Raw genomic sequence first — 24,521 nt, 5'->3', positions numbered from 1 at the left:
GCACAGACCTGGCCTTCTGACCCAGCCTCCAGACCACAGGCCAAGCACTGGAAGTTGGAACAGAGAACTCCCAGAGAGATCAGAGCAAGCCGGGCCGTGGGATGGGAGTTGGGATCTGAACCAGACGGAGAGAACGCAGCACACCTGTTCAGGAAATGGGTTAGAAGGTATTCCTGCAAAGGGTGGGGCCACCGGGGGCCTTTCCACAGGACTCAGGCACACAGTAACCCTGAGGGGCCGAGGGCACAGAAGGGGGTCTGGTTTAGACACTTGAGGGCCATGGGCTACCCAAACCAAGGGATGTGAGAGCCAGAAGTGAGGCTGGGCACCAAGAAGTGGAGCGCAGATGCATGTGGACAAGACCCAACGTGGCCCCATGCATCCCGACAGGCAGCCTGTCCCATCGCGCCTGCACGAGGGGTCCCATCATGGCTGCAGGAAGCGTCACTCCTGCTGGCCATCATGGGGCCCAGAGAGGATCCCTGGGCCTCGGATCAGACCCTCAGCCCTCGGGGCACAGCTGCTTGGAAGCGACCACAGACTGTGAGTCACGCTCCTGCCCACGCAGCTCTGGCAATTATTGGGTGAAACCCGATCAATGTAGCTTTTGGCTTGTGTGGTCTGTTTTGACCGTTGTCGGCCATCAGCCTACCTGGGTGACAGTTGGGCCCACGTCCCGAGCTGAGAAGACAGCAGTGCACCCCTGCAGCAGGAAGCTGGACCACACCCAGCAATGTGCTTGCTGCCGGAGCTGGGGCCACTGAGGGCCAGCCTGGCCACCGAGCCGCACTCCAGCCCCCGGAGCTGGTGGTTCCCGCGGTTCCTGCAGTTGCTTCCCTTTCTCGTTATCTAGAATAAGTCATGCCCCGAAGTTATCACTCTGGTGTTTATGTTGATGGTAAGACTTGGACTTGGGTTTGTAGCACACAGGAGACAGTCTGCTCTTTGTTCCTGGGGTTGAGAACAAAACCTCTTTTGTCCAGGCTGTGAGGGACCTAGTAAAGCAATTCAAGTTGAAACGGCTGAGGTCACATCACTAAGACGTGTGTGTGCAGGGACGTGCCTGGGGGATAGGTCCTTGCTGCATCCAACACCTTCCACTTGGGTCATCTGTGTGCCTCTTCCTTTGGTCCTGCTGTACAGTACCTGCTGAGCGTGTCATTGCAGGTGACGGGGATGTGAGGGCTTGGGCCGTGTCACGCATGCCACAGACAGGGCCACACACCGCACTCACTGACCACAGTCCTGGAGGCCAGAGGTCCAAGGCCAGGTGCTGGCAGGTGGCTGTCTTCACTGTGAGGTCCTGCAGTGGACGGACAGAGCGAAGTCCCTCATCCTGTTGAGGCCACAGCCCCTGGGGAACCCAGCAGTAACCACAAGCGTGGGGGGGGCTCTGTGGCCCTGGCCTTGCTTCCTCACCATCTTGTAGGTAGATGTCATCTGTGTTCCAGTAGGGAAACTGAGGCCCAAGGCAATCTGTGACTCTCCCTGGAACACCAGGTGGGGGGTGACAGCAGGACTCTTCCCAACTCAGGAAGCTCAGGACTATGACTTAGTCCCACCTCTGAGCAAGGAGTGGACACTGTGTCCTCCCAGATCTGTGTGTGGGAGAGATGGCTGCTCACTGGGAAGTGTTTACAGAGCCACCGGGTGGGAGTGTCCACCTCAGGAGGCTTCTCGGGCCCCACATGCTCCTCCTGCCCTGGGACAGGGCCACGCCGGGGACAGGGTCACGCTGGGTCAGGGCCATGCTGGGGACGGGCCCCTGCCAGTAAAACATGAGCTCTGAAAACTCACGTGTGCATTATATCCATATTTATTTAAAGTTCCATCATGGTCTTCTGAATAACACAGTGGGATTCACGAGGTGCTGATACTAAGTGGGGCCCAGTCCCCAAACATCTCCATCACACGTGAAAAGAACACGTGTCCCAGGCCCTTCAGGGCTTCGGCTACCCCTGGACCAGAGGATGGTTCAAACCCAGACTCATGATGGGAGTACTGGGGTTGCCCCGAGTGAGGAAACACGGCTGGCTCAGAGGTCAGGCAGGACACTGGTTTCCTGTGCTTGGTCCTAGTCTGTGCCCAAGCCACAGATGGACAGTGTGACGGGCCTAGGCAGCACCCCCACACTCTAGGCAAGGTGGCAATGTGCTCACTGTCTGACAGCGACAGAGAAGCATACTCTGTGTGGTGGCCTACAGGCAGGTACAGTCTGGCATGAGTCCTCTCACGTTGCCCTGACCCCCCAGAAGCAGCTTGGGGTTCAAGGTCAAATTGGGACCAAATTTGATTTTACTCCTGGATCTTGTCACTGTCAGCCTAGCCCACTGGCCACCTCCATTCTATTTGATTAAAACAGCCTGTGGTGGCCGTATGCAAATGCACCAGACCAGACCCCTGGGTGGACAGCAGGGTGGAAATCAGCTGTTCACCCAACACCTTGGGGCCCAAGTTTGTCTGCTCGACCTTGAGGGTGAGTTCTAAGAGGTTTCAGATTGGGTGACGGTGGCCGAGCCCCAAAAGAACAGGGGCTGCCTTCCAATGCCCTGCATGGGACACAGTCACAAGGTGCCAGTCTGTGGGTCGTGAGGACTGGGTCTGGAGCTAGCGCATGCTAGTGACCAGGAATGGCAGCAGGCGGGGCTGCAGGGAGGCCCCCACTGTGGTCAGAGGACAGAAACTTCCGCAGAAAGTGCCTCCTGCCCGCCATTGCCCTGTGGGGACAGGAGCCCATTGGCTGGAGTTGGGTTTCTCACAGTGAGGCCAGAAAGTTCTGGAATGTTGTTGTTGCAGAGGCTGCAGGGAGAGTAGGGGGTCACAGGGGAGAGCCTGGCTCACTCGTCATCTGCATTTGTCTCCAAAACTAGGGTATGTGCATGGCAGGGGTGTGGGGACCCCACAGTCTAACTCCTGGAGACATGAGCCACATCGCTGGAATAGATACTCCCTGGGGCCGAAGGTGGGGTGGCGGTGGGGCGGGGGTGGTGGCTGATGTCACCACTCCCGAGACCTTCAGTGAGATGCTGGCATCAGACATGCAGCACACTTCAGCGCCCTGGACAGAGCACAGGGTGTAGCTTTGGGAGGGAGGTGGCAGCTTCATGGTCAGATCCACACACAGTCTCCGCAGAGGACCGTCACTGGGCCATGCTGAGGTGACCCCTTCGCCTCATGAGCCTGGCGGCCTTAAAGATTGGCACTGACCTCTCCCACGTTGGCTGTCTGTAGCAACCATGGATCATAAACACCCCACTGGTCTAGTGGTTCTTCGGGGGTCCTCTGTCACCATTTCTCCGGCCAGACGAGCGAGCGTAGTGGACGCAGCAAGGTAACCAGACATGTGTCACACAGAGTCTCAGTCCTGGAGGAAAGTGCTCGGGTGGATGAGACCCGCCAGCCGGCAGCGAGTGGGCACCACCACTGAGGCCCCACAGACATCTGCCACCCTCACTAATGAGAAACAGGAGGCAAGCCCCTGGAGGCCGATTTACAGAGAGGTATTCATTTCCTGTGAACCCCACGCAAGAAAGGCAAATTAGATGCAAGCAGTCATATAGGTCCCTGCCTTTAAGCTTCTTCACTGCCATGAGGACCCCGTGAGCTATGGCTTCAGTCCCTGGGCTCGTGTTCCCATTGTTCAGATTTTCACATGCACCCAGGCTGGGCAGTCAGGGAGCATCTGCGCCCACATCCGTCTTTGAGCCTGCGCTCAGGCAGTTTGTCCTGGAGCCCCCCCCCCACCAAGGTGCTGCTGGGTCATTAGGGTGTCTCTGTCGTGGCCACTTCTCAGCAACCACTGTTCCTGGGGTTGTGTGGAGCCCGACAGGCCTCTGCTCAGCAACCACTGCTCCTGGGGTTGTGTGGGGCCCGACAGGCCACTGCTCAGCAACCACTGCTCCTGGGGCTGTGTGGAGCCCGAGCAGGCGGGGTGGGGGTACCTCCGTTGTGTGCACGTGTCTGTTCCTAGAGGGAGCCCACTGGACCCAGCCATGTGGTAAAGGGGGGAGCCCGTTCCCGGTGAGGTTCAGACCACCTCGTGGGTGTGGGGTGGCAGCGGCTGCAGACATAGGTAGGAACATCTGAGGCCCAGCTGGGCAGGGTCACCAGGGAGTCCTGGGAAGGCTGGGTGGGGTAGAGCTTAAGCCCTGAATCCACTCTCCACCCTTTTGTGGCTCCTGAAGCCACTGGTGAGTGTCACGTTTCCTGTGCCCTCTCCCCACTCCCCTGGCCCAGGTGGGGACACAGAGGCCCCTGCCAGGTCGTGTTGCAGGGACTTCTCTGGGAGCAGACTAACGGAGTCAGTGCCAGCAGGGCTTCAGTGGCATAAATGACCTACTGTGGCCACAGAGTGGGCAGATAGCCACCGAAGGTGCCCACTAGGCCACTGACCGCCCCCAGGAATCTCTGGCTCTGGCTGGGCCGTGTGGCGGGTAGGTCACAGTCCTGCTGTCAGTGTTTCCCGGGCAGCCCATTTGGGCTTCACCCTTAGTATCGTGTGGAGCAGACAGGGTAAGAGGTTTAAAGAGCTCAGGGGACCCGTCATGACAGAGACATACATGCTGGCCCTTGTTCCTGGCCGAGACTCCAGTGCCAGGGAGAGTCCCACTAGGGCTTTCACTTAGCGTGCCAGCCAGTCCTGAACTCCAGAATGCACCAAACTCAAGCAGACTTGAGCCTCTGCCGTTCTGGATGCCCACAGCTCACACAAGTGCTTCTGAGCAGGAAGGCTCTGGTTCTGTCTTGGTCATGTCTGTTTGTGGGCACCCACCACCCAGGTGCAGGGTCTCTGGGTTCACAAATGCTTGGAACAGGAGGGTGATTCTGGTTGGGGCAGTGCCTGGTCCCTGAGCTCTGCCCGCAGAGCTGGCCATAGTGATATCCTGAGGGCGACACTGGCCAGCACAAGGATAGAGCCGCGTGGGGAGGCTGTCTGCCCGCTGCCCAGCCCTTCAAAGTGGAGGAGCTGAGGCCACCCTCAGAAGTTCGGCCGCAGGGTGGAGGAGAGGTCATAGCTGTTTCCTGGTAGCTGTAAGGACATTGCTGCCTGGGCAGCCACGTCCAGCGCACTCACTGCCTGTCTGTGGACGTGGAGCGGGTGGCGGGAGGATGCATCACGAGGGAGTTGGGGCAGCCGGCTGGGGACTTTCAGCAGCCCCTGGGCACCTGAATGAGTGTGTGCCACCCTCGGGGCCTGGGCCACCACATCAGCGGGGAATTTCACAGCTCGGGGGCAGTGGCTCTTCCAGATACGCGCCCCCTCAGGAGCTGCGTGCTCCTCCCAGGACTCACCACTGCTGGCCGGACCGGGACTGGCAGGTGTCACAGACATCACTGACATGAAATTAAAATTTATCCCTGAGAACAGCCAGTTTTTCTTGTCCTTTCCGCAGCAACCGCAGGCTCCCCTCTGATGACAGGGACTCCAGCCCTCGTCCTGGGTGCTAACCAGCGTGCTCTCCGGAAGCAGAGGGACACCCTCCCGGTGATACAGCATGGCACTGGGCGCTGCAGGGGGTCCATGTGGCTGCCACCAGGGCTGCTCAGGCACCGTGGAAGACTGCCCATGCTCCGCGTGTCCACCAGGCTTGCTGCCCCCCCCCCCTGGCCAGCACTTGCCAGGTAGCCGTGCTGGACTTGACAGCATGGCTGTCAAGCATCCCCTGAATGCTGGGGATGCCCAGGCTTGGGTGGAGGCAGCGTGTCCTTCTCGCAGCCTGAAGACCTCACGGCTCTCAGCCACACGGGGGCCAAGTGGCCTCTGTGTGTCACAGACGCCAGGTGGAGTCCACATCATGACTGTGCCCTGCGTTTCCTCCCTGCCTTCCATTGTTCATGCCGCCCAGGATCCAGGGACTCTAAGACACGCCCGTAGTCTGTGTGCGAAGGGAACACAGTGACAGTGGACAAGCGACGCGAGTTGGGATGGACAGCAGTTCCCCGTGCATCCGCAGAGCTGACAGCTCAAGTCATGGAAGTTCTGGGAGTCACTTGCCTGGAACCAGCATGGCATTTAGTCTTAGTGTCGCCTTCTGCTGAGAGGAGGAGCCGGGCCAACAGGACACTGGCCCCAGGGCATACCAGTAGCTCGTGCACCGACAAGTTCACCCAGCCGCTGGGGGACCACGGGTACCTGCCATAGTACAGAGCCAACAGCACGCCTGTGGAGGAAGGGCCTTCCTGTCTCAGGACAGAGATACGCTTGTAGTCATGTCTAGAGGAGGCCGCCCGGCCTGGGCATGTGCAGGCCCCAGGCCGTGACTGAGGGACATTCCCTCCACCAACCAGGAGGGGTGACATGTGACTTGAAGGGTCTGGTGACAGCTCCTTGTCACACTGCAGTCTTTGAAGCCACAAGGGCATCTGTTTTGGATTGTGAGCTGTAGTCACTTTCAGAATAACGACCACCAAAATGGAACTGATGAGAAAACAGGACACAGAAGGCACGGAAGTGTGGGGGTGGTCTGGGGCCCAGACAGCGCTGAGCCGGGGCCGCAGGACCCTCTCCTGCCCCATCTGCCTTCAGCCGCATACCAGCCCGTTCGCGGCCTCATCGGCTTCTAGTGAGTGGTGGGCAGGGTGGACTCGGAGCAGCTCAGGAGCCGTCGCATGGGCCGGGCAGCCGGGTCACTGCTTGTCCTTCAGGAGTGGAGACCAAGGGGCGGGAAGGGGAGGCAGTGTCCCTGTTCCAGGTGCCGAGGGCCCCTCTCCTGCTTCGACATCACTGGTCTTTGCTTTTGGGTGTTGGCTGACTTCCGAATGCGCTGTGCTGGTCTCCAGCCGGCCGGCATGCAGACACGCAGACGGCGTCGGTAGCATACAGATGCAATGGTGTGTCCAAGTTTGCATTTTCACTTTGATTGCTACAAATCCGTGGGCCCTCGGGTCCAGGCTCCCACTGCTGTTTGCAGATGGATTTTTATAGCACATTAGTGCTGAGGGAGGTTCCAAGGAAAACAGTGCTTTCGGTATTAGAAGCAGCTGCAGCTTTCGGAGCCGATGACTCACGCTCTCCCCTGTAATTGGGTGGGAGAGCCGGGCGGGAGACACAGGGGCTCAGTCAAGATGCTATTTGTTTTCAGAGTGTGTCCTGGCCACAGCCCGCCCCGTCACACCCATCTGCAGCGTGTTTACTTAACTTTTTTTCCTCCTCACAGTTCCAATCATAAAAACAGAGCCCACCGATGACTACGAGCCAGCCCTGACCTGTGGACCAATGAGCCAGGGCCTGAGCCCGCTCCCGAAGCCCTGCTTCAGCCAACAGCTGGCCTTGCCACCCGAACCCGGGTCCTGCCTCATGGGGGGCTTCCCGCCCTGTCCCCAGAGAAGTATCATGATGTCACCACCGTCCAGTGCCAGCCCAAAGCTCCACGACCTGTCCTCCGCCCCCTACAGCAAGGGCACGGCCAGCCCTGGCCACAGTCCCCTTGGACTGCAGCGGCCAGCCGGAGGGGTCCTCCCCGGCCCGGAGGTGTCGAGGCCCATGGGCGTGCACCCGGGGCCCCCCCAGCAGCCGCCCCCTGCCCTGCTGCAGCCACAGGTGAGTCCACAGCTGAGCAGCAGCCGTCCCCTGGGTGGCCAGCCAGCACTCTGTCCCCACAGCCCCTCCTCTGCACTGCCGCCCGGTACCCAAGAGCCGACCTGTTTGCAGTCCTGCAGCCCAACCCTCCCACCCGGGATGGGCCACCAGCAGCACCAACTGCCAAACGTTCTGGAAAAAGAGTCTGCAGCCACCCGGCCTCTGCTGCTGCCCGAGGTGCGTGAGGACAGTAATCAGGGTGTGGCCCCTACTCCCATATCGGTCAAGCGAGAGCCTCAAGAGTTGGACCAGCTGTACCTGGATGATGGTAAGTGCCCACAGCCGCAGGTGCACGCCCGGCCTGGCGTCGTGTGAGTGCGCAGAGGGGTGTGCGAACGTGCTGCTCGGCAGAGGAGTGTGCCCTGGCGTGTCTGCGGGTGCCCGTACAGTGGTGGGGCAGCCGCCTGACACATTGTGCTGTTTTGTTGGTGCCTGTGGCTATTGACCCACAGGGAGCACTATCCTGGGGATTCTGGCCAAAACTCAGAGTGCCCCGCTGTGCTGGCCTGAGCCATGTGAGGGCTGCCAAGTGTGGGTGGCGTCCCGTTAGGACCCAAAGCCGCCTAGGGCCTGGCTGCAGGTCCAGCCTCTTACAGCCCCTTTGCTGAACAGTTTTTAAATAATGGCTTATCTAAAAGTGGCGATCATCTGACTCAGGACAGATATGAAGACACTCAGTGGTGTGACAGTCTTGTCTGGAGCCTGGTGAAAGGTCAGGTGGCTCTTAAAACACACGTGGCATATGCTGTCCACTCACAAACGTCAACACGTGGGCAGTCATGGTCTCACTCGGGTGTGCAGAGTGGCTCATGACTGGGCAGTGTCCCATAGGTGATGGGCTCACGGATGCTGGACTGCCCCTCGAGAAGGGGCCAGTGTGGGGGTGGTAGGGTACCGGGGCCATGCTGGTCCCATCTCTGGGCCCCTTAGGACTTGGCTACTTCGTGTCAGGAGCTGGATTTGGTTGAGAGATCAAAGCTGAGAAAGATGGTCATCCTGAGTCCATAGGTTCGGGGTGGCCATTGTCACACTTGCAGGCACACAGCATAGACTCTGCACTGTCCCCTGCCCCTGGCGTGGTGTGGAGCTCCAGGTATCCCAAAGACCACCTGCCTGCTCCTCGGAGTTCTGACGCCAGCCGGCACCTCCGATGGGCCCTGCTCCTTTCTGTCACACCCCCACTGGGCACCAGGCTCCAGTCCTAGAGGCGTCACCTTTAAAGCACCCGTGCCCGCTATGCCTGGCTCCCCACATTTCCTCTCCGTGGTGAGGCCACCTAGTCTTCATTTCCCCCCAGGTACTCTGCTCGCTCTCCCATGACACTGGTCCTTCCCTACGCTCAGCCTCCTTGCCCTGGTCATTCCTATACCACCTGGTAGGCGTTGTCTGCCACTGTGTCCAGTCCCACGTGGGGCTTGGGGCCCCTGAGCAGGGCCCAGCCCATGCAGCTCATACACGTGCGTCCCATCTGCCTGTCCCAGGCCACACTTAGGGGCCTGTTTTCACTACGTCTCTGTCGTCCTAGACAGGTTGTAAACAAAGCTTTTCAGTTTTAGCCACGAGAGCAAAGCAGTATGCACTTTGGGGTCAGGATTGGGGTAAATTCAGGCAACTGCAGGAGGCCTCCCTAAAAAGCAGTGAATATGCGTACCTTTTCCATACACGCCCCACCCTTGACATTTTCCTGTGCTGTCCTTGGACCCCCACGGGGAAAAGTCTCAGCCACTGAAGAGTAAATGCTGGCCGTGGGCCCCTCACAACTCTGACCTTTGCCCATGGGAGAGCACACTCCCCTTTGGTCCTTCAGAGCTGGCAGTGGGTATAGATGGCTGACCAACCCCTGCCATGCCCCCACTGCACACATTTGGAGATTGAGGGGCCCATGGGATGCACGTACCCTGTCTCCGGGCTGCAGCCTCACAGGTCAGGCTTCCCTGGGTGGAGTTGGTCTGAGTACGCAGGCCTGATGACCCGGTTCTGTCCTGGCATCTAGAAGCATACCTTGTCTGATCCAAGCAGCCGTCCCCATTGGGAAAGCAGATAGAATATTTCTTGCAGTCTGAGTGGCTAAAGTGCCCCGAGTCCATGTGCGTTTAGGTCTGGCTCTCCTTAGAAGTCTGGGGTGTTCACAGCTGCGGTGAGGAGAGAGCCCCCGTCTTACTGGGGGGGTGGGTAAACCATCTTCCAGGAGTCAGGGCTCATGGCAGGAGCTTGAAGCCAGATCTTTGTGCCAAGCTTGACTTCTCGAAACCTGGAACCTGCCCACTTATGAGAGCAGTGATGTCCATGCAGGTCACCCCAGGACAGTGTGACGCTGAACTGAGGCCACGTCGTGAGCACAGGAACCTGAGCCCTGCCTACTACCCTGAATTCTCAGAGTGTTTGGGTGGGTTTGCACTGTGGCTCCTTGATGTGGCTGGTTTAAAGTGACAGCAGTGTAGGCTGACCTGCTCCTTCCTTAAGCTTTGCACTGCGAGTCAGCACATTGCTGTGCTTTGCAGATCACTGTGCCAGGGTTCTGCATAATTGAGGTTTTTGAAAATTAACTTACCCAACAGGGACAGTATCAACACTCCTGCTCATTCTGGGTGGAGGAAGGTTCCAGAAAGCTCAGGACACCCTGTGTTTTTGTGTTGGGAGCACAGCCTTAGGCCTGGGAGAGGGTGGGCACTGCCTGGGCGGCCAGGGCTGGTCCCGGGCGGAGGGGGTCAGGGCAAGGGGTGTGCCTTTGCCAGGACAGCACCTGAACCGGGTTTCGAGGCTGACGTGTTACCTGCCCCATGGACTTCATGGCATCTCTAGAACAGGGATTACTCAACCTTTGAGAGTTGCAACACCTTGCTGTGGTGTGATTTCTCAACCCAATTATATTCTGCCATCTTCACCCCCACCCTGCTTACTTTTAATTAAAGGGAGCTCAGAGAAGTTCTGTATGGTATGTATTTTGTTTAATGTCACATGTCCATTAAGGGAATGTGAGGCACTTCAGAATCCCCAAGTTCCCAGTGTCACCGAGTCAGGACCCAGCCACAGTGGCCCAGATGGGTCTATAGGACTCCCTCCAGGCCTCCCCTGTCCTTCCGCTTATCTCAGGCTTAAATGTGCAGCCTACCCCAGGAAGGCACAGGGAAGAGAAAACAGGACAACAAAAACCAACTACATCAGAGAAGTATTAGATGCCTGTCATTGCGAGAGGTCTTACCATCAAGAAGCAGACAGTTAACTCTGTGGATTTGCACACAGGGGCCAGTGGGAGATTGGGGAGCTGATAAGCGGTTTAGATGGCTGGTCATGGTTCCCTCCATCCCAGCCTGCAATCTGGCTGGGCCTTTTCTCAAAAGGAGGCGGCACTGCCGGCTCCCAGCACAATGACCAGGTCTGCGCTCCAGGCTTCTGACATGCTTTCTCCTGGCATTTCCCTCGTGCCCAGGGAAGTTTGCTCTAGCCCTCGCCAACCACCAAGACAGGAGAGCCTCACATGGAGCTCGCTGTGATTTTCACTTACAGGGACACAGTGATAGTTGAGTGTGGACTGTCTGTCCCCAGGGTGACAAACTGGACAACCGAGGAAGCACTGTGGCCATCCCCCTGGCCTGACCTCCCACCAGAGTGTCGTTTGATGTGCTGCAGCCATGCAGGGTCGGCAGGACACATGAGCTCCTACTCCAGTGCTGGTCTGGGAAGTGTCAGAAGGAACTTATTCACGTGTGTACTGCTTTTTCATGTGGGTTTTGTTTTGTTTTCCTGCAGTGTGGAATGAAGAGGGCAATCATCAGGTGTTAGGGTCCTTCGAGCAGGCATGCAGGCAGTCAGTAGTTGCATCACTCAGAGACCAACAAGGGTAGCTCATGGTGTCTGCAGAGCGTGTGACCTGCAGACTGGCTGGGTGATGTGCTGGGACAGGGAAGAGCTGACACTCTACCCACATTTCCACTCCTCTCCAGGGGGCTCAAGCACCGGAGAACTTCCTGCGAAGGGAACCCCCAACGTGTTTTACGATTTCTTTGTTTTGGGTTGTTTTCATTCCCAGGTTTTGTTTCAGAGGTACTTAGGGTATCGATAAATTTCAATTATGATTTATTCTTTGGTGTAACAATATTCTTAAGATTTTGGCTCTCAGTTTAGACTTCCTGATCATCATAGAACCCACAGGAGTACTTTTTTTTTTTTTTTTTTGTATTTTTCTGAAGCTGGAAACAGGGAGAGACAGTCCCGCATGCGCCCGACCGGGATCCACCGGCACGCCCACCAGGGGCGACGCTCTGCCCACCAGGGGGCGATGCTCTGCCCCTCCAGGGCGTCGCTCTGCCATGACCAGAGCCACTCTAGCGCCTGGGGCAGAGGCCAAGGAGCCATCCCCAGCGCCCGGGCCATCTTTGCTCCAATGGAGCCTTGGCTGCGGAGGGGAAGAGAGAGACAGAGAGGAAGGAGAGGGGGAGGGGTGGAGAAGCAGATGGGCACTTCTCCTATGTGCCCTGGCTGGGAATCGAACCCGGGTCCCCCGCACGCCAGGCCAACGCTCTACCGCTGAGCCAACCGGCCAGGGCCAGGAGTACATTTTTTAAAGATTAGTTTTAAGGCCCTCACGTTATTTGTATGTAGATTTTTAAACTGTGTCATAAGAGCAGTACATGAGCCAGGTCTCTGTGGGTTGCTGTTGTCAAGAGCTGGACAAGGTGACCGGCTCCCCTCTGGGGAGGACTGTCCCTTGATGTACTTACATGGACCGTGGGCAGCACTCCCACGCTCACACACGCATCGTTGTGTCTGTGTCCCACTTGTGTACGTGTGCTGGAAGTGTATTCCAGAATTTATGTGAGGGAGACCCGCACCCCTTTTGCTAAAATGGAGCCCCTCCTCCAAGCCATGTGACGGGAGTGATGGCTCCCAAGGCGTTGGCTTGTCTGCCACCGAAGCTCCCACTGTCACCTTGGTCTCCCTGCCGCCTCTGCCACAATTCACAATCAACCCTTTCAGTTCCTCAGGAGCTCTGGGGTTTCCAGAAGTCTAGATGTCATTAAAACAACAAGCAGGTGGACCAGGCAGCCAGGATCGTGTCTGCCCCGAGTCTGGGCTGTGAGCCCCCCTTTCCTGTGCTTAAGCTGCTCTGAGAGACAACAAAAGGCTTTCCTCATGGAAAGTTTTACTAACCTGGCCCGGCGCCCGGGTCTGAGGCCTTCCCCGTTCCTGACGATGATTGAAAGGGTCTGTATTATGGGGAGTGAGCCCACAGCGTCGTTCATACTGTGGACGTCAGCCACCACACGATGCCGAGAACGAGTTCAGCTGTGCAAATCGTTCATTAGTGTTCAGCCTTAACGCACATGGGCGTCAGCATAGCGGTCTCGGGGCATAAAAATGACACCACACACCACCCAGAGACAGGACTGTCATCAGCGTGGGAGCCCAGCAGGTTTAAAAACAGTTCTCTGGAGACCCTACAGGATGGAGTCCACCCAGTTCCCAGCCCGGACCTGCTGGTTGTGGGGCAGGGCCTCTCACAGCTCCTCTCCCTGGTGTCGAGGGCCGCAGAAGGACCCGGCCTCCCTGCACACCTGTGCCTTCCCAGGACATCAGTGTCTACACAGAGATATGGAGCCAAGCTTCCAGGGTGGTTGTGCCTCCAAGGGAGTCAGACAGATGTGCAGACATCAGCTTAAATATCTAAGTGTTAGTCCAGATAAACCTGACTTCTACCTGGGAACCACAGAGGCTGTTGATCAGTGTAAGGACTGCTGACCTGGTGGAGGCTGTGACAGGCACAGTGTCTGCTGTGTCTGGAGGTGGGGGTGCATTTGTGTTGGAAACCTGCTTCCATAGACGCCAGCGCAGCAGCAGGTAGGGACCTGCCCCTTGGTGAGGAAGGAGGAGAAAGGCAGTGACGGCTGTGAGTGTCCTCTGAGTGAGCTTGTCCATAAATAGGGTGCCGTGTCCCCCCTGTGCTGTGACGTCAGTGTGGCTTCTGTTCCTTCCCCCTGGGGGGGGGGGGTGTCACATGACCTGGAGCTTCAGTGTCTGCAGGTGCCAGCCCTTCTCTTAGCTACCTGGTGCACATGTAACTAAGCACAGAGTGCTTTGAATAACACTGCTTTTCTCCCCAAAGTCTCATTCTACAGCCCAATTTTTTCCTGTGTCCTTGAAAGGAAACTTGGTGGGGCTGCTTTCAGCCCTCTTCTTTCGCCCTTAACAAGAGGTCTTAGGTTGTCCCCTTTTTAAATGGAAAGTTGTTCGAGATGATTAATTTGAGGAAAAGAAATGGGGTGGAGCAAAGAGAAACAAAAAGGACAAGCCAGGGTTCTCATAGGTCTTGGACAGTCAGCACCATGCAGAGATCTTTGGAGCAGGTGGTAGTGGGAGCTGATACTCAGATATGACTGTTTACGGGTGAGGGGGGCGCGTCTGACTCGGCCTTTGTCCTAGGTGAGCTCTGAGCAATAGTCAAGTGTCCGTGTGTGAGCACTCCATGGTGGTGTCACCGGCTTTTCGTGTGTAGATATGCCATTTCCTCCTGCAAAGAAGTGAATGCCGTTTGGGAAGTACTCAGGTGGCTTTGCCCCCATCACAGACCAGCGTGCGGCGTGGCCTGGGCGCTGCATGTTCTTTCTCTGATGCTTGCGCATAAGAGCATGAGCGCTTCGCAAACACCCCCCATACCCGTGAGCCGCGAGCAGCATTCAGCTGTCTCTGTCACCAGAGCGTGAAGCCATAATGCCGGGTATGTAAAGCATAATGGCCACATTCACAAAGCCCAGCTGTCGGTGGACCGTCAGGGCTTGGTGTCTGGGGGGAGAGTAGTGACCAGAGCAGTGCAGGGCTCTGTCTGCATCTGTTGGACAACTGTGTTTTTGCAAGAGCAGCCAGGGCCCTGTAACTCAAGCCAGGCACTTGGCTCTGGGCCCTGCAGCTCCAGGCATAGAGCCAGCCAAACACGGACACTTCTAAGTGGTCTTCCTGCCACAAAAGTGCGTTCTTGCATGTGGATTCACTGGGAACGATATTCACCAGCTCACAGATGTCCATCAGGTCCAGGCAGAGAAGAAGACATTTGCAATTGTACTAATTCTCTTCCCTTCTCAGCTGTGTCATTCTTGATCTGATGTGACACAGTACTGCCAACAGACGGAAAACCCCGACGGCAGCAGCAGCAGCAGCCGGTGCTGGACACGCGGCCTACAGCACTTCCCAGTATTCTCTGTTCACATATTTGACCTCAGAACAGTCCTCTGGTGCAAAACTGCCCGTGTCAAGCCCAACTGACAGAGCAGGAAACCGAGGGGTAGACAGAAATGTCATTTGACTTTCTCAGCAGAATCACAGTTAATGAGTAACAGGCCCAAGGACACTCCCTGCCAGCTCTGATTTGAGCTGTCTCTCTGCTCTGTGACAGCCCCACTACTGTGCTTGGTGTTTCCCACCAGAGGTGAATTCAGCAGAGATTCCTGCTCCAAGCAAGCTGAAGAGGAAGGTAGGCTATTTTTTTTTCTTTACCAGAGAATTTCCGTGATCAACGGAGGCATATTTGGTAACTCAAGAAGGACCAGGAGATAGGTAGGACTTCCCAAGTGATGGAGAGAGGAACTTGGTGAATCACTCCCCCAAAAAGCAATACAAACACTGACAAAACTCTCAAGTCTATGATTTCGGAATCTGGAAATGAACCAAAGACGCAAGACAAATAGAAAGCGTTCATTCATGAGTAGCTGGACCTCGGTAAGAAGAGTGGGACCCTGCTGTGTTCACCTGGGCTTCCATCCCTCCTTGGAGCATGGTGTAAAAAGCAGGTGCCTTACAGACATTGGAGGAGGTAGGCTTCTTGGGGGGCTCCGTTAAAAATCCCCGCAGCACAGCCATTATTTGGACTGGTTGTGAAGCTCCTTGGAAAAGCCACCTTCCCCCAGCATCGTCCAAACCAACAGATGCTGGAATCACGCTCACCGGAGCCGCCCAGCACTGTGGTCTCAACTGGAGGAAGCAGGTACTGCACAAACCAAGTGTCCACAGGCGAGTCTGAAAAAACCTTGCATATCTGGGGGACCCAGAAGACAGCAGATGTGCACACACTCAGGAAAGACCTGGCGGGAGAGGGAGCCCAGGCGTTTGGCTGGCTGGAGACCCTGCACAAGCACGAGGGAGCGCTGGTTTATGAGGCCCCTGCAGCACTCAGATCTCCTTCACGAGTGCCCTCATGGCATAAGGCGTTTGAAGAAACCTGCCAACTGATCACTAACTGACCATTCAACTAAACTAACCTGAGGGTGACCCCTACGATGCCAGGCCTAAAAACAAAACCAAGAGTTTTTTAAAAAGGAGACAGAGAACTTAGTAGCCACACAGTTAGTTCAGAAAAGTCATCAATCAAGTCAACAGCAGCAGGGAGAAAAAAAGAGTGCCCAGTAACAAATCGTTGGGGGACGGCTGGTTTTGCTACAATATATTGTCTATAATTTCTAGTTTCAACCAAACAAATTATGAGAAGAAATAAAAGAAATAAAAAAAATATGTCTCAAACATGGGGAAAACCACCCAAGGGCAACAGACAGCATCCCGGGAGAATTCCGGCACTGGACTTAGTAGCCGGCTTCAGTTCAGCTGCTATAGATATGTCCAGAGAACTAAAGGAAACGATGTTTAAAGAACTGAAGGGGAAAGTGGTGTGTCCTACCAAACAGAGTTTCAATAATGACGTAGAAATATTTTATTTTAAAAAGAGCTAAATAGAAATCCTAGAGTTTAAAAATACAGTAACTGAAGTGAAAAATTCTTTGGAGCCAGCAGAGAAAAGGAATCAACAAACTTGAAGGAAAGTAAATAGGTTATCTAGTCTGAGGAACAGAAAGAAAAGAAAAGTGAACATAGGACATCATAAAGCACATGGACTTACACGAGGAAGGAATTTAAAAATATATTTGAAGAAATAATGACCAAAACCTTTTCACTTAGATGAAAAACAGCATTCTAGACATCCAGAAAGGCTAACAAATGTGAGGTCAGGTGAAGTGAAAGTGATTCTCTCCTTGAGGCATCACAACTGAACTCACAAGTCACAGAACACAAGCCAGTCCTGAGAGCAGCAGAAGAACCCACTCAGGATGTGGTCAAATTGACTGCTGACCTCTCCTGAGCAGCCACAGAGGCTGGGAGTGGTGGACGGTGTATTCAAAGGGCTGAAAGGAAAGGACTCTTCACTGACAAGTCGGTGTCTGGGAAAACTGGCCCGAAAGCAAGGAGGCATGAAGCTACTCCCAGAAAAGCAAAGATGCAAAGAATGTGTTGCCAACAGGCCTGACCTGCAAGAGGAACTAAAGGTTATTAAGCAAGGTCACCCCAATAAATCTAATTTTAAAAAAGGAAGAGCTGAAAAGAGTCTTTCAGGTGGATGGTCACTCAGAGACTGACACAAAGAAATGAAAAGTAATGGTGAAGGGAGTCACAGAGGTGAATGAAAAAGACAGTCTAGGCATATTTTTAAACTTTTTCTGATTTAAAAAAAAGTCGCTAAGACAATAATTACAAAACTGTGCCGATGGGCTTATAATATATATAAATATGTCATTGGTGTGATAATGATAGCACACAGGAGGGAACAGGGAAGGAAGCTATTTCAGAACAAAGTTTCTGCCATTATTAGAAATAAGTATTCATCTGAAATTGTTTCACGGTGAAACAACTGCAAGCATATTTTAATCTCTAGAGGAACCTCTAAGAAAATAACTTTAAAACATATAGTAAACAAAACAAAACCAAAAAGGCATATAAATGATGCACCAGAACAAACACAGTTAACACAAAAGAAGGTGGTAATGTAAGATCATAGGAATAACCACTACAAACAAAGAAACAGACCGCAAGACACGGAAACAAATAGTAAAATGGCAAATTAAATACTACAGCGAAATCACATTAAATGAAAATGAACTAACACTCCAGTGAAGAGGTGGAGCATGAGAGACTAGATTGGGAAAAACTTCACAGGATCAACTATACACCTTCTACAGAAAACATCTCTTAGATTAAAAGAACAAAGAGGTTGTAAGTAAAAGGGTAGAAAAGAGATATCATACAAATAGTGCCCAGTGGAGATCTGGAGAAGCTAGTCTATGTCAGAGAAAACGAGTTTGGGACCAAAAATATATATTACTAGAGACAAAGAGGGCATTTTATGAGTAAAACATAAATTGATCAGAAAGAAATAATAATTATGAATATATTTGCAACTAACAACAGGCCCCATAACACATGGAACAAAAACTGGCAGAATTATAAAGGAATAAATTGAAAGACAATTGGAAAATAATAGCTGGAGATTTCAGTATCCGACTTCAGTAATGGATAGAACAACTAGACTGAAAATCAGCAAGGAAACAGAACTGAACAGCCCTGTGAACCAGCTACCAGACGTCTGCAGAGCGCTCTAGAGTGTGGGTGTGGGACGCTCCCAGGTCAGACTTTCTGTCTGGCCATAAAACAAGCCTGGATAACTTTTCAAGGTTAATTCTGACCACGTGGGAATTAATCTATAGAATCAACACAGTCCCTACCAAAATTCTGGCAGACTTTTTCTTCAGAAACTGTTATAGTGATGCTAAAATTTATGTGGAATTTTAAAGATCCAGGATAGCCAAAGCAGTTTCGAAAACAAAGAACAAAGTTTGGAGGCTCACTCATCTAGATTTCAAACCTACTAGAAAATTGCAATAATCAACACAGTGTGGTATTGATATAGGACCAATGGAACAGATCAAGTCCAGAAGTAAACCCTGTGTTTATGGTAAATTGATCTTTAATGAAAGTGCCAAGTCATTTAATTGGGGCAAAGGATAGCCTTTTAAATAAATAGTGCTGGAACAATTAGATGTACACATGCAAAAAAATTAACTTAGTTCACACCATTCATAAAAAAAAAAATTAACTCAAATTGATCATGAAATTAAATATATTAGCTAAAACAATGAAACTTGGGAGGTAATACAGAAGAAAATCCTCCAATCCTTGGGTTAGGATTTTTTGGTATGATTCTAGAAACACAACTCATAAAATTAATTTTTTAAAAAAGCAGTAAGTTTGAACTAATCAAAACTCAAAAGTTTTGTGCTTCAAAAGATAACGTTAAGAAAACAAGAAGACAAGCAACAGGAGGAATGTCTGCAAAACACCTATCTGATAAAGGGCCTGTACCCAGAACACACGAAGAACGCTGTCTCTCCGCAGTGAGACACACAGCCTGCTCCAAACCTGGGTAAGAGGCTGACGCAGGCATCTCTCTAGAGAAGGTAGTGAGTGTCTGTGTGTCCCAGTAGACCAAGCTCTACGTCGATCAGGCATCCCTGATTCGACTTCCCCATGCAGTGGGACACTCCTACTTATTAGCAGGGCTGGCAGCCTCTTCGAGACTACTCTTGAGGCGGCTATGAGGATGCTACTGTTAAATGCCACCAGAGGAAAGACACGACCGACACACAAATTAGTTGCAATAATCACACAGGCAATTTATTACTCACAAATCCTTTTGGCATGCCTGGGTACAGCTTAAGAGGGCCCTGTCGGCGTGCTCCTCTTGGGTGGCTTTGATCAGAGCTCAAAGCAGCGTGGAGACAGTCCACATCAACGTTGGAGTCTGGGCGACTACTGCAGCACGGGGCCCCTCAGCTTTAGTACACTTTCTGGACAATGCCTTCTAACAGGTGTCAATCTACAGGATTATCACCTCAAACCACCTTTTTGGGAGTTCCTCACAGGGAACCCCCTTTATGTCAATCTACTGAAATGTTTACATTAAACCACTTTTTCAGATGTTCTTATTTTCATTAATTTACAAAGTTAATATAAATAACACCAAGCCACTTCTTATCTATGTATAACTTCACACACACATACTAACTGGGCTCTGCTTGAAAGTCAGAGTCTGTTTATCACATTACAGAGTTATGGCACCAAGTTACTTCTTATCTATGTATAACTTCACACACATACTAACTGGGCTCTGCTTGTAAATCAGTCTGTTTATCACATTACAGAGTTATGGCACTAAGCCACTATATTAATTCCTATCCAATTGGCATAACTTTACTTAATTTTAATAATTATTTTTAATATCCTTTTAATTACTTTTATATATCGTCCATATTTTTATATTTCTATATATTTAATTAGTATAACCTTATATTACTACAACACTGTGCGTCCACGGGGAGACACTCGACATCCGCAGTCACAGGGACGCAGATGAGGTACGTTACCCACTGTGGTGGCTGTCATCGGAGTGAGGCTGCAGCACATTTTAAAAGGTGTGGAGAAATTGGAGGTCTCACACATTACTAATCACTTTGGCCATGTCTCAAAAGTGGAACCAAAATTTACCTTAAGACCCATCAATCTCACCATTAGGCATCTACCCAAGAGAAATGAACACATTTGTCCAAAGACTGGCTCACAGTTTTCAGCAGTGTTGTTCACAGCAGCCGAACATTTGAAATAGCCCAGACGTCCAGCCCCTGGTGGACAGATAGGAAAAGGGTGTTCTATGCATACCATGGACTATTATTATTCAGCCACCAAAAGGAAGAACTAATTCACGGCAAGTCCTGCAGTCATGATGCGAGGACAGAAGCCAAAGACGAGACCATGTAGAATAAGGTCCATTTATATGAAAACACCCAGAACAGGCGACTCTCCAGAGCAGAGGACAGCCTGGCCCAGGGGCGTCCCCAGGGTGGGCCTGGGTCTGCTTCTCTCCTGCAGCATAAGAAATCCATCTTCAGAAGGGAGTTGAGGGCTCAGTGCAGTTCTGTGGTGTGCTCACTGAGCCTGTACGAGGCTCCATACCAGAGGGGACACAGTGCCTATAAAGCACAAGGCCCAGGTGTGTCCTGTGCGGTTTCTGTGTGTGGAGAAGGGGAACTCACGCAAGTCCTTGAACTCCTTTTCTAAGGAGTGTAAGGAGAAAATTGTTTTTATATGATGTGGACACCATGCTGATGGCAGAACGTCTTTACGGGATAAAATACATGGGCCTGTTACTTCCTGTTTAGTGAAATTAAGGTTATCTTTAAAGCATGGGCCGTGGGGGTGTGCACTTCTCCACCTGTCGCCACTGGCAGGATGGACGCTGTCCATTCTCCCTTCTCTGATCCGGGTGGTGGAGGCTGTCTGTCACAGGAATGTAGCTTTGGGACACAGGATTTTGAATCGCTTTACCTTTTTCAGTTTGAATTTTGAAACTGGGCTCTTCCTTCCTCCCAGATTACAAAGTAAAGAACAAAGAAAGCCTATTCCCCTTCTGAAACATCCGTCTTATCAGGCCCAGGGACCCCAGCTAATCACAGGCTGATACTTGGGACAATGGGCCGGTCAGCCAGGCCCCTCCCTCCAGAACACAGTGATGACTCCCAGAACCCACAGGCGGGTTTTCTTTTGTCCCGAAAAGGGGCTGACAGCGCAGGATGCGGTCATCGCCCTGGGCCAGGGTGGGTGTTATCGGCCCCCGGCCCATCCTTTCTGCCGCCCTGGGGTGAAGGCTTGCCCACGACCAGCCCTATCAGGCCCTCACAGCTGCTGTTATTTCAGATATGGTAGGAAGTGGGCCCTGGAGGACAGAGGGAGTCCCAGCAGCGTTGAGAAATGTCTGTGATTTACCCGTGGCCCTGGCTGTAGTCCAGCCCTCACGGGAGGAAGAGAAAAAAGTGCGGAGAGATGCTGTCTGACCTCGCAGACGTGGGTTGAGGGGGCTTTGCCGTCGCCCAGGGGCCCCAGCTGCCACACCAGCAGCTAGGCTGGCAGCTCCCTAGGCCCTGCAGGGCGGGACGCATATTCAGACAGCACCCTTTGGTCTCCCTATTGGACGGCCTGCTCCGTCCTCTCTGCCCATAAAGGGGGGCTGCCTTCCATCCTGTGGGTCCCTGCAGGTTTCTCAGGGCTCAGCTCTGCCCCAGCAGAAGCCAGGGTGGAAACTAGGACTGATGCTGTGCATCAGTGTGCTTGAGCTCCGGACAGCTCTGTGTGGGCGTGGCCAGCTCCTCAAAGACACAGTCCAGGATGGTTGCTGGAGCTGTCACAGAGATACCTGCCGCCTATGCCTGCCCTGAGTGCTGGGTCTAGGATACGTGCTTAGAAAGGGCCCAGATGCAGCCGTGACCCAATAGCGACCTTGCTAGCATCTGCGAGTGTTCAGTGTGAGAAGTTATGTTTTAGGATCTTTCCTCTCAGTTGTGGCCCAGGCGAGACTGGTCTGCGTGGGAAATGTGGCAGGGTCCTGTGTCGGGGCGGCCGCGGTCCTGGGTGGGGAAGTAAGCTGTTTGCTGCTCTTGGCACGGCTCCTGCCTCACAGCGCCACTCGGAGCTGCCTCCACGTGCACTTTCCTCTTTCCACAGTAGCTGTTGCCAGCACCCTGTAAACTGCCGTATATCACACAGATTTAAGAACCTAAACTTTAAAACAAATTAAACTCTTGTTGACATTGTAATAAAAATCAGAATGGAACTGAGCAGCTCAGTAGACGCAAACTTCAATTATTTTTGTGGATTTGAGGTTGTTTGCTGGGACCCCAGACTCCTAGCGCCGTGCAGTTATTTCCTCTTGGCAGACTGCTGCAGAGGAAAGGTGGTGGAGGATGCAGAAGGTGGCAGCCTCTGGGCTGGATGGGGGGGGGGGGGCTCCCCCACACGTCACTTGAGTGTTTGCTCTGGCCTCTGCAGGAGTGTCTGCGGCCACACTGAAAAAGCAGCCACAGGATAGCTATGTGCGTTGGGGACAGGGAGCCATGTGTAGGTGTTTTTATGTGTTTTAATTTAAGAAAGGAGCTCAAAAACTGTGGGCATTGGTCTCTTTGTAGGTGTTTACATGGATCACAGCAGCCCTTCAAGCACAGGTCGGACTGTCCGTCACACTTGGTCCAAGCACCCCACCTCCCTTATCTTCATCACCACACGCACCATGATGGTTGATACTCTCTGTTCACAGTCCCTCTCACTCCCCAAGATGGAAATGGTGGTTTCCACTGGATCAAATGCCAGTGTCCACCCTGCATGCAACTTCCTGCCATGATAACGCAGAACAAAGCCCTGCAGAGAGGGCTGCAGATGGATGGGGGTGATTGATGGAGTGGACAGACGTTCTCAGACAGCGGGCTCCCGGGAGCTGAGTTTTGACCTGGGCTTCCGAGGGAGCCTCTCACCAAAACCGCCCAGCCCTCCCTCGCCCGCACTTCCTCCTCTGAGCGGCTTCCTGTTTCTCTCTGATTTCAGGGCCAGGTTGACAGCGAGCTTCGTGGCCTCTGGCTCACAGAATTGCTGATGTCCACTGTACACCCTTGCTGACCAGAGCTCCCCTCCATTGTCCCCCTGGCTAAGTCTTCAAACCTGCAGGCTGATTGAGAGTGGTGGGGGGGCAGCAGGAAGCAGTTGGGGCCCGCTCAACCCCACGTGCAGTGACTCACAAGTGGCAGGAGGGTGAGCAGAGAGGACTTAAAGTCATGACCCTCTAGGTGACTTCCCTCAGTTCACTCAGCGCCTCTCTCTGGGTGGAGGAACCTGTGGGTTTAGATACAGCTTCTCACATGCTTTGCAGCCCTGCTCACCAGGGTCTGCATATACATGGGCATTTTCACAGCATTTGATCCTTTGATGGGGTCAGTGATCTCCACCTGATCAGCTTGCTGAATCTCAGGGCATTCGGTAACGTGTGTGTCTTTGCTCTTAAATGTGGAGACGGGGTGTGTGTGTGTGTGTGTGTGTGTGTGTGTGTGTGTGTGTGTGTGTGTAAGGAATGTTAACCCCCCCCCCCAGCCTCTGAACTGTGCTCAGGGACCCCATCTACATCATCTGGGGCTTTGTTGCTCGTTGTTATGGAAACAGGCCCCAGCCATGTCCAGCGCTTCAGTGAGACGTCATGTCAAACCCCAGCAACTTCAGTCCAGGACAACGAGGGTCTCACTGATCTCAGTCTGATGAGTCTCTGCTGTCAGTCATTTTTCTGAGGACATAGTGTAAGGCTTATTTGGAAACCAAAGTTAGAGAATGAATTAAAACTAAGTTTTCCAGACAGATGGCATGTCGCCCCACGGAGAGAAAGAACTACTGCAAGCAGACGCCATGCAGACTTCCATAGCAGCACCTGCGCCCTGAGCAGGAGGCCTCACAGACAGTGCCCCAGGCGCTGGTCAGAGACATGTGGGGGGCAGGTCCTTGGCGTCTCTGTGGCGGCCATGGGTGGCCAGTGTTTGCAGGTTTCGCACTTAGTCTGGCTCAGCAGGGTTGTGAGGACGCAGGGTCACACCCTGACCCCTAGAAACCCTAGCGGGAGTCAGGAGAGTGAGGCAAACATGAAGCAGAGTTCAGTATTTAGATGACAAGTCAAGAGAATAACAGTGCCTGGTGAGGTGCCACAAGATTCGTGGAGGTGATGTAACCATGAACCTGAGGGGCTCAAGGTGGCACCGCGGGAGGGACTCTGAGAGGAATGCAGACCAGGGCGGAGGAGGACAGGCCATCTGCTCTGGGCCTGATGGGGCCTCTCTGCTCACCTGGGAGCTGCATTCAGTGTCCTTCCATGAAGGGTCCCCAGACCCCCAGGTGGGAGCAGCTGGTGGATAGAATTTCCCTCAGAAAGCGGGAGGTTGCACCGTGGTCCCCAGTTTTCAGCCCCCATGCCCCCTGTAGGTGTTCTAGAAGAAAATGCAGGTGACTCCTCTGCCTGTTCCTTCCAGTGTTGTTAGCAGGGCCACCCCGTGGCCTGGACTGAGAGGCGGTCCTGGTGGTCAGCCAGGAAGCCAGAGCGTGCATGTGCCGGCCGGGCTGATTCGATTTGGCAGAATGGAAGCCCAGTAATGTGCAAATTACAAGGGCGTCAGGGCCCTTTGTACTGACTGTAACTTCCCTGGCATCCTGTTCATGTGATGAATTGCTCATTATGTGCAGCATTGGAATAGCTCCCGTAATGATTAATAAT

The 24,521-nt window shown here is 53.4% G+C and overlaps 1 protein-coding gene across 4 annotated transcripts in view; it reads left to right on the top strand.

Annotated features, from left to right (window-relative positions):
• Window positions 1–24,521, top strand: part of NFATC1 (nuclear factor of activated T cells 1) — a 92,363-nt gene that overhangs the window by 54,110 nt on the left and 13,732 nt on the right. For 2 of the 4 annotated variants that reach the window (XM_066352241.1, XM_066352242.1), the window contains exon 9: window positions 7,158–7,847. In XM_066352241.1, coding sequence (XP_066208338.1) covers window positions 7,158–7,847 — 690 coding nt within the window. The remainder of the gene's footprint in view (window positions 1–7,157; window positions 7,848–24,521) is intronic. The other 2 variants (XM_066352243.1, XM_066352244.1) reach the window with 2 other exon arrangements.

The sequence above is a fragment of the Saccopteryx leptura genome, chromosome 11 (genome assembly GCF_036850995.1).
Source record: "Saccopteryx leptura isolate mSacLep1 chromosome 11, mSacLep1_pri_phased_curated, whole genome shotgun sequence".
NCBI classification, from domain to species: domain Eukaryota; kingdom Metazoa; phylum Chordata; class Mammalia; order Chiroptera; family Emballonuridae; genus Saccopteryx; species Saccopteryx leptura.
The sequence above is the reverse complement of the archived record's forward strand: the minus strand, read 5'-3'. Positions and strand labels throughout refer to the sequence as shown.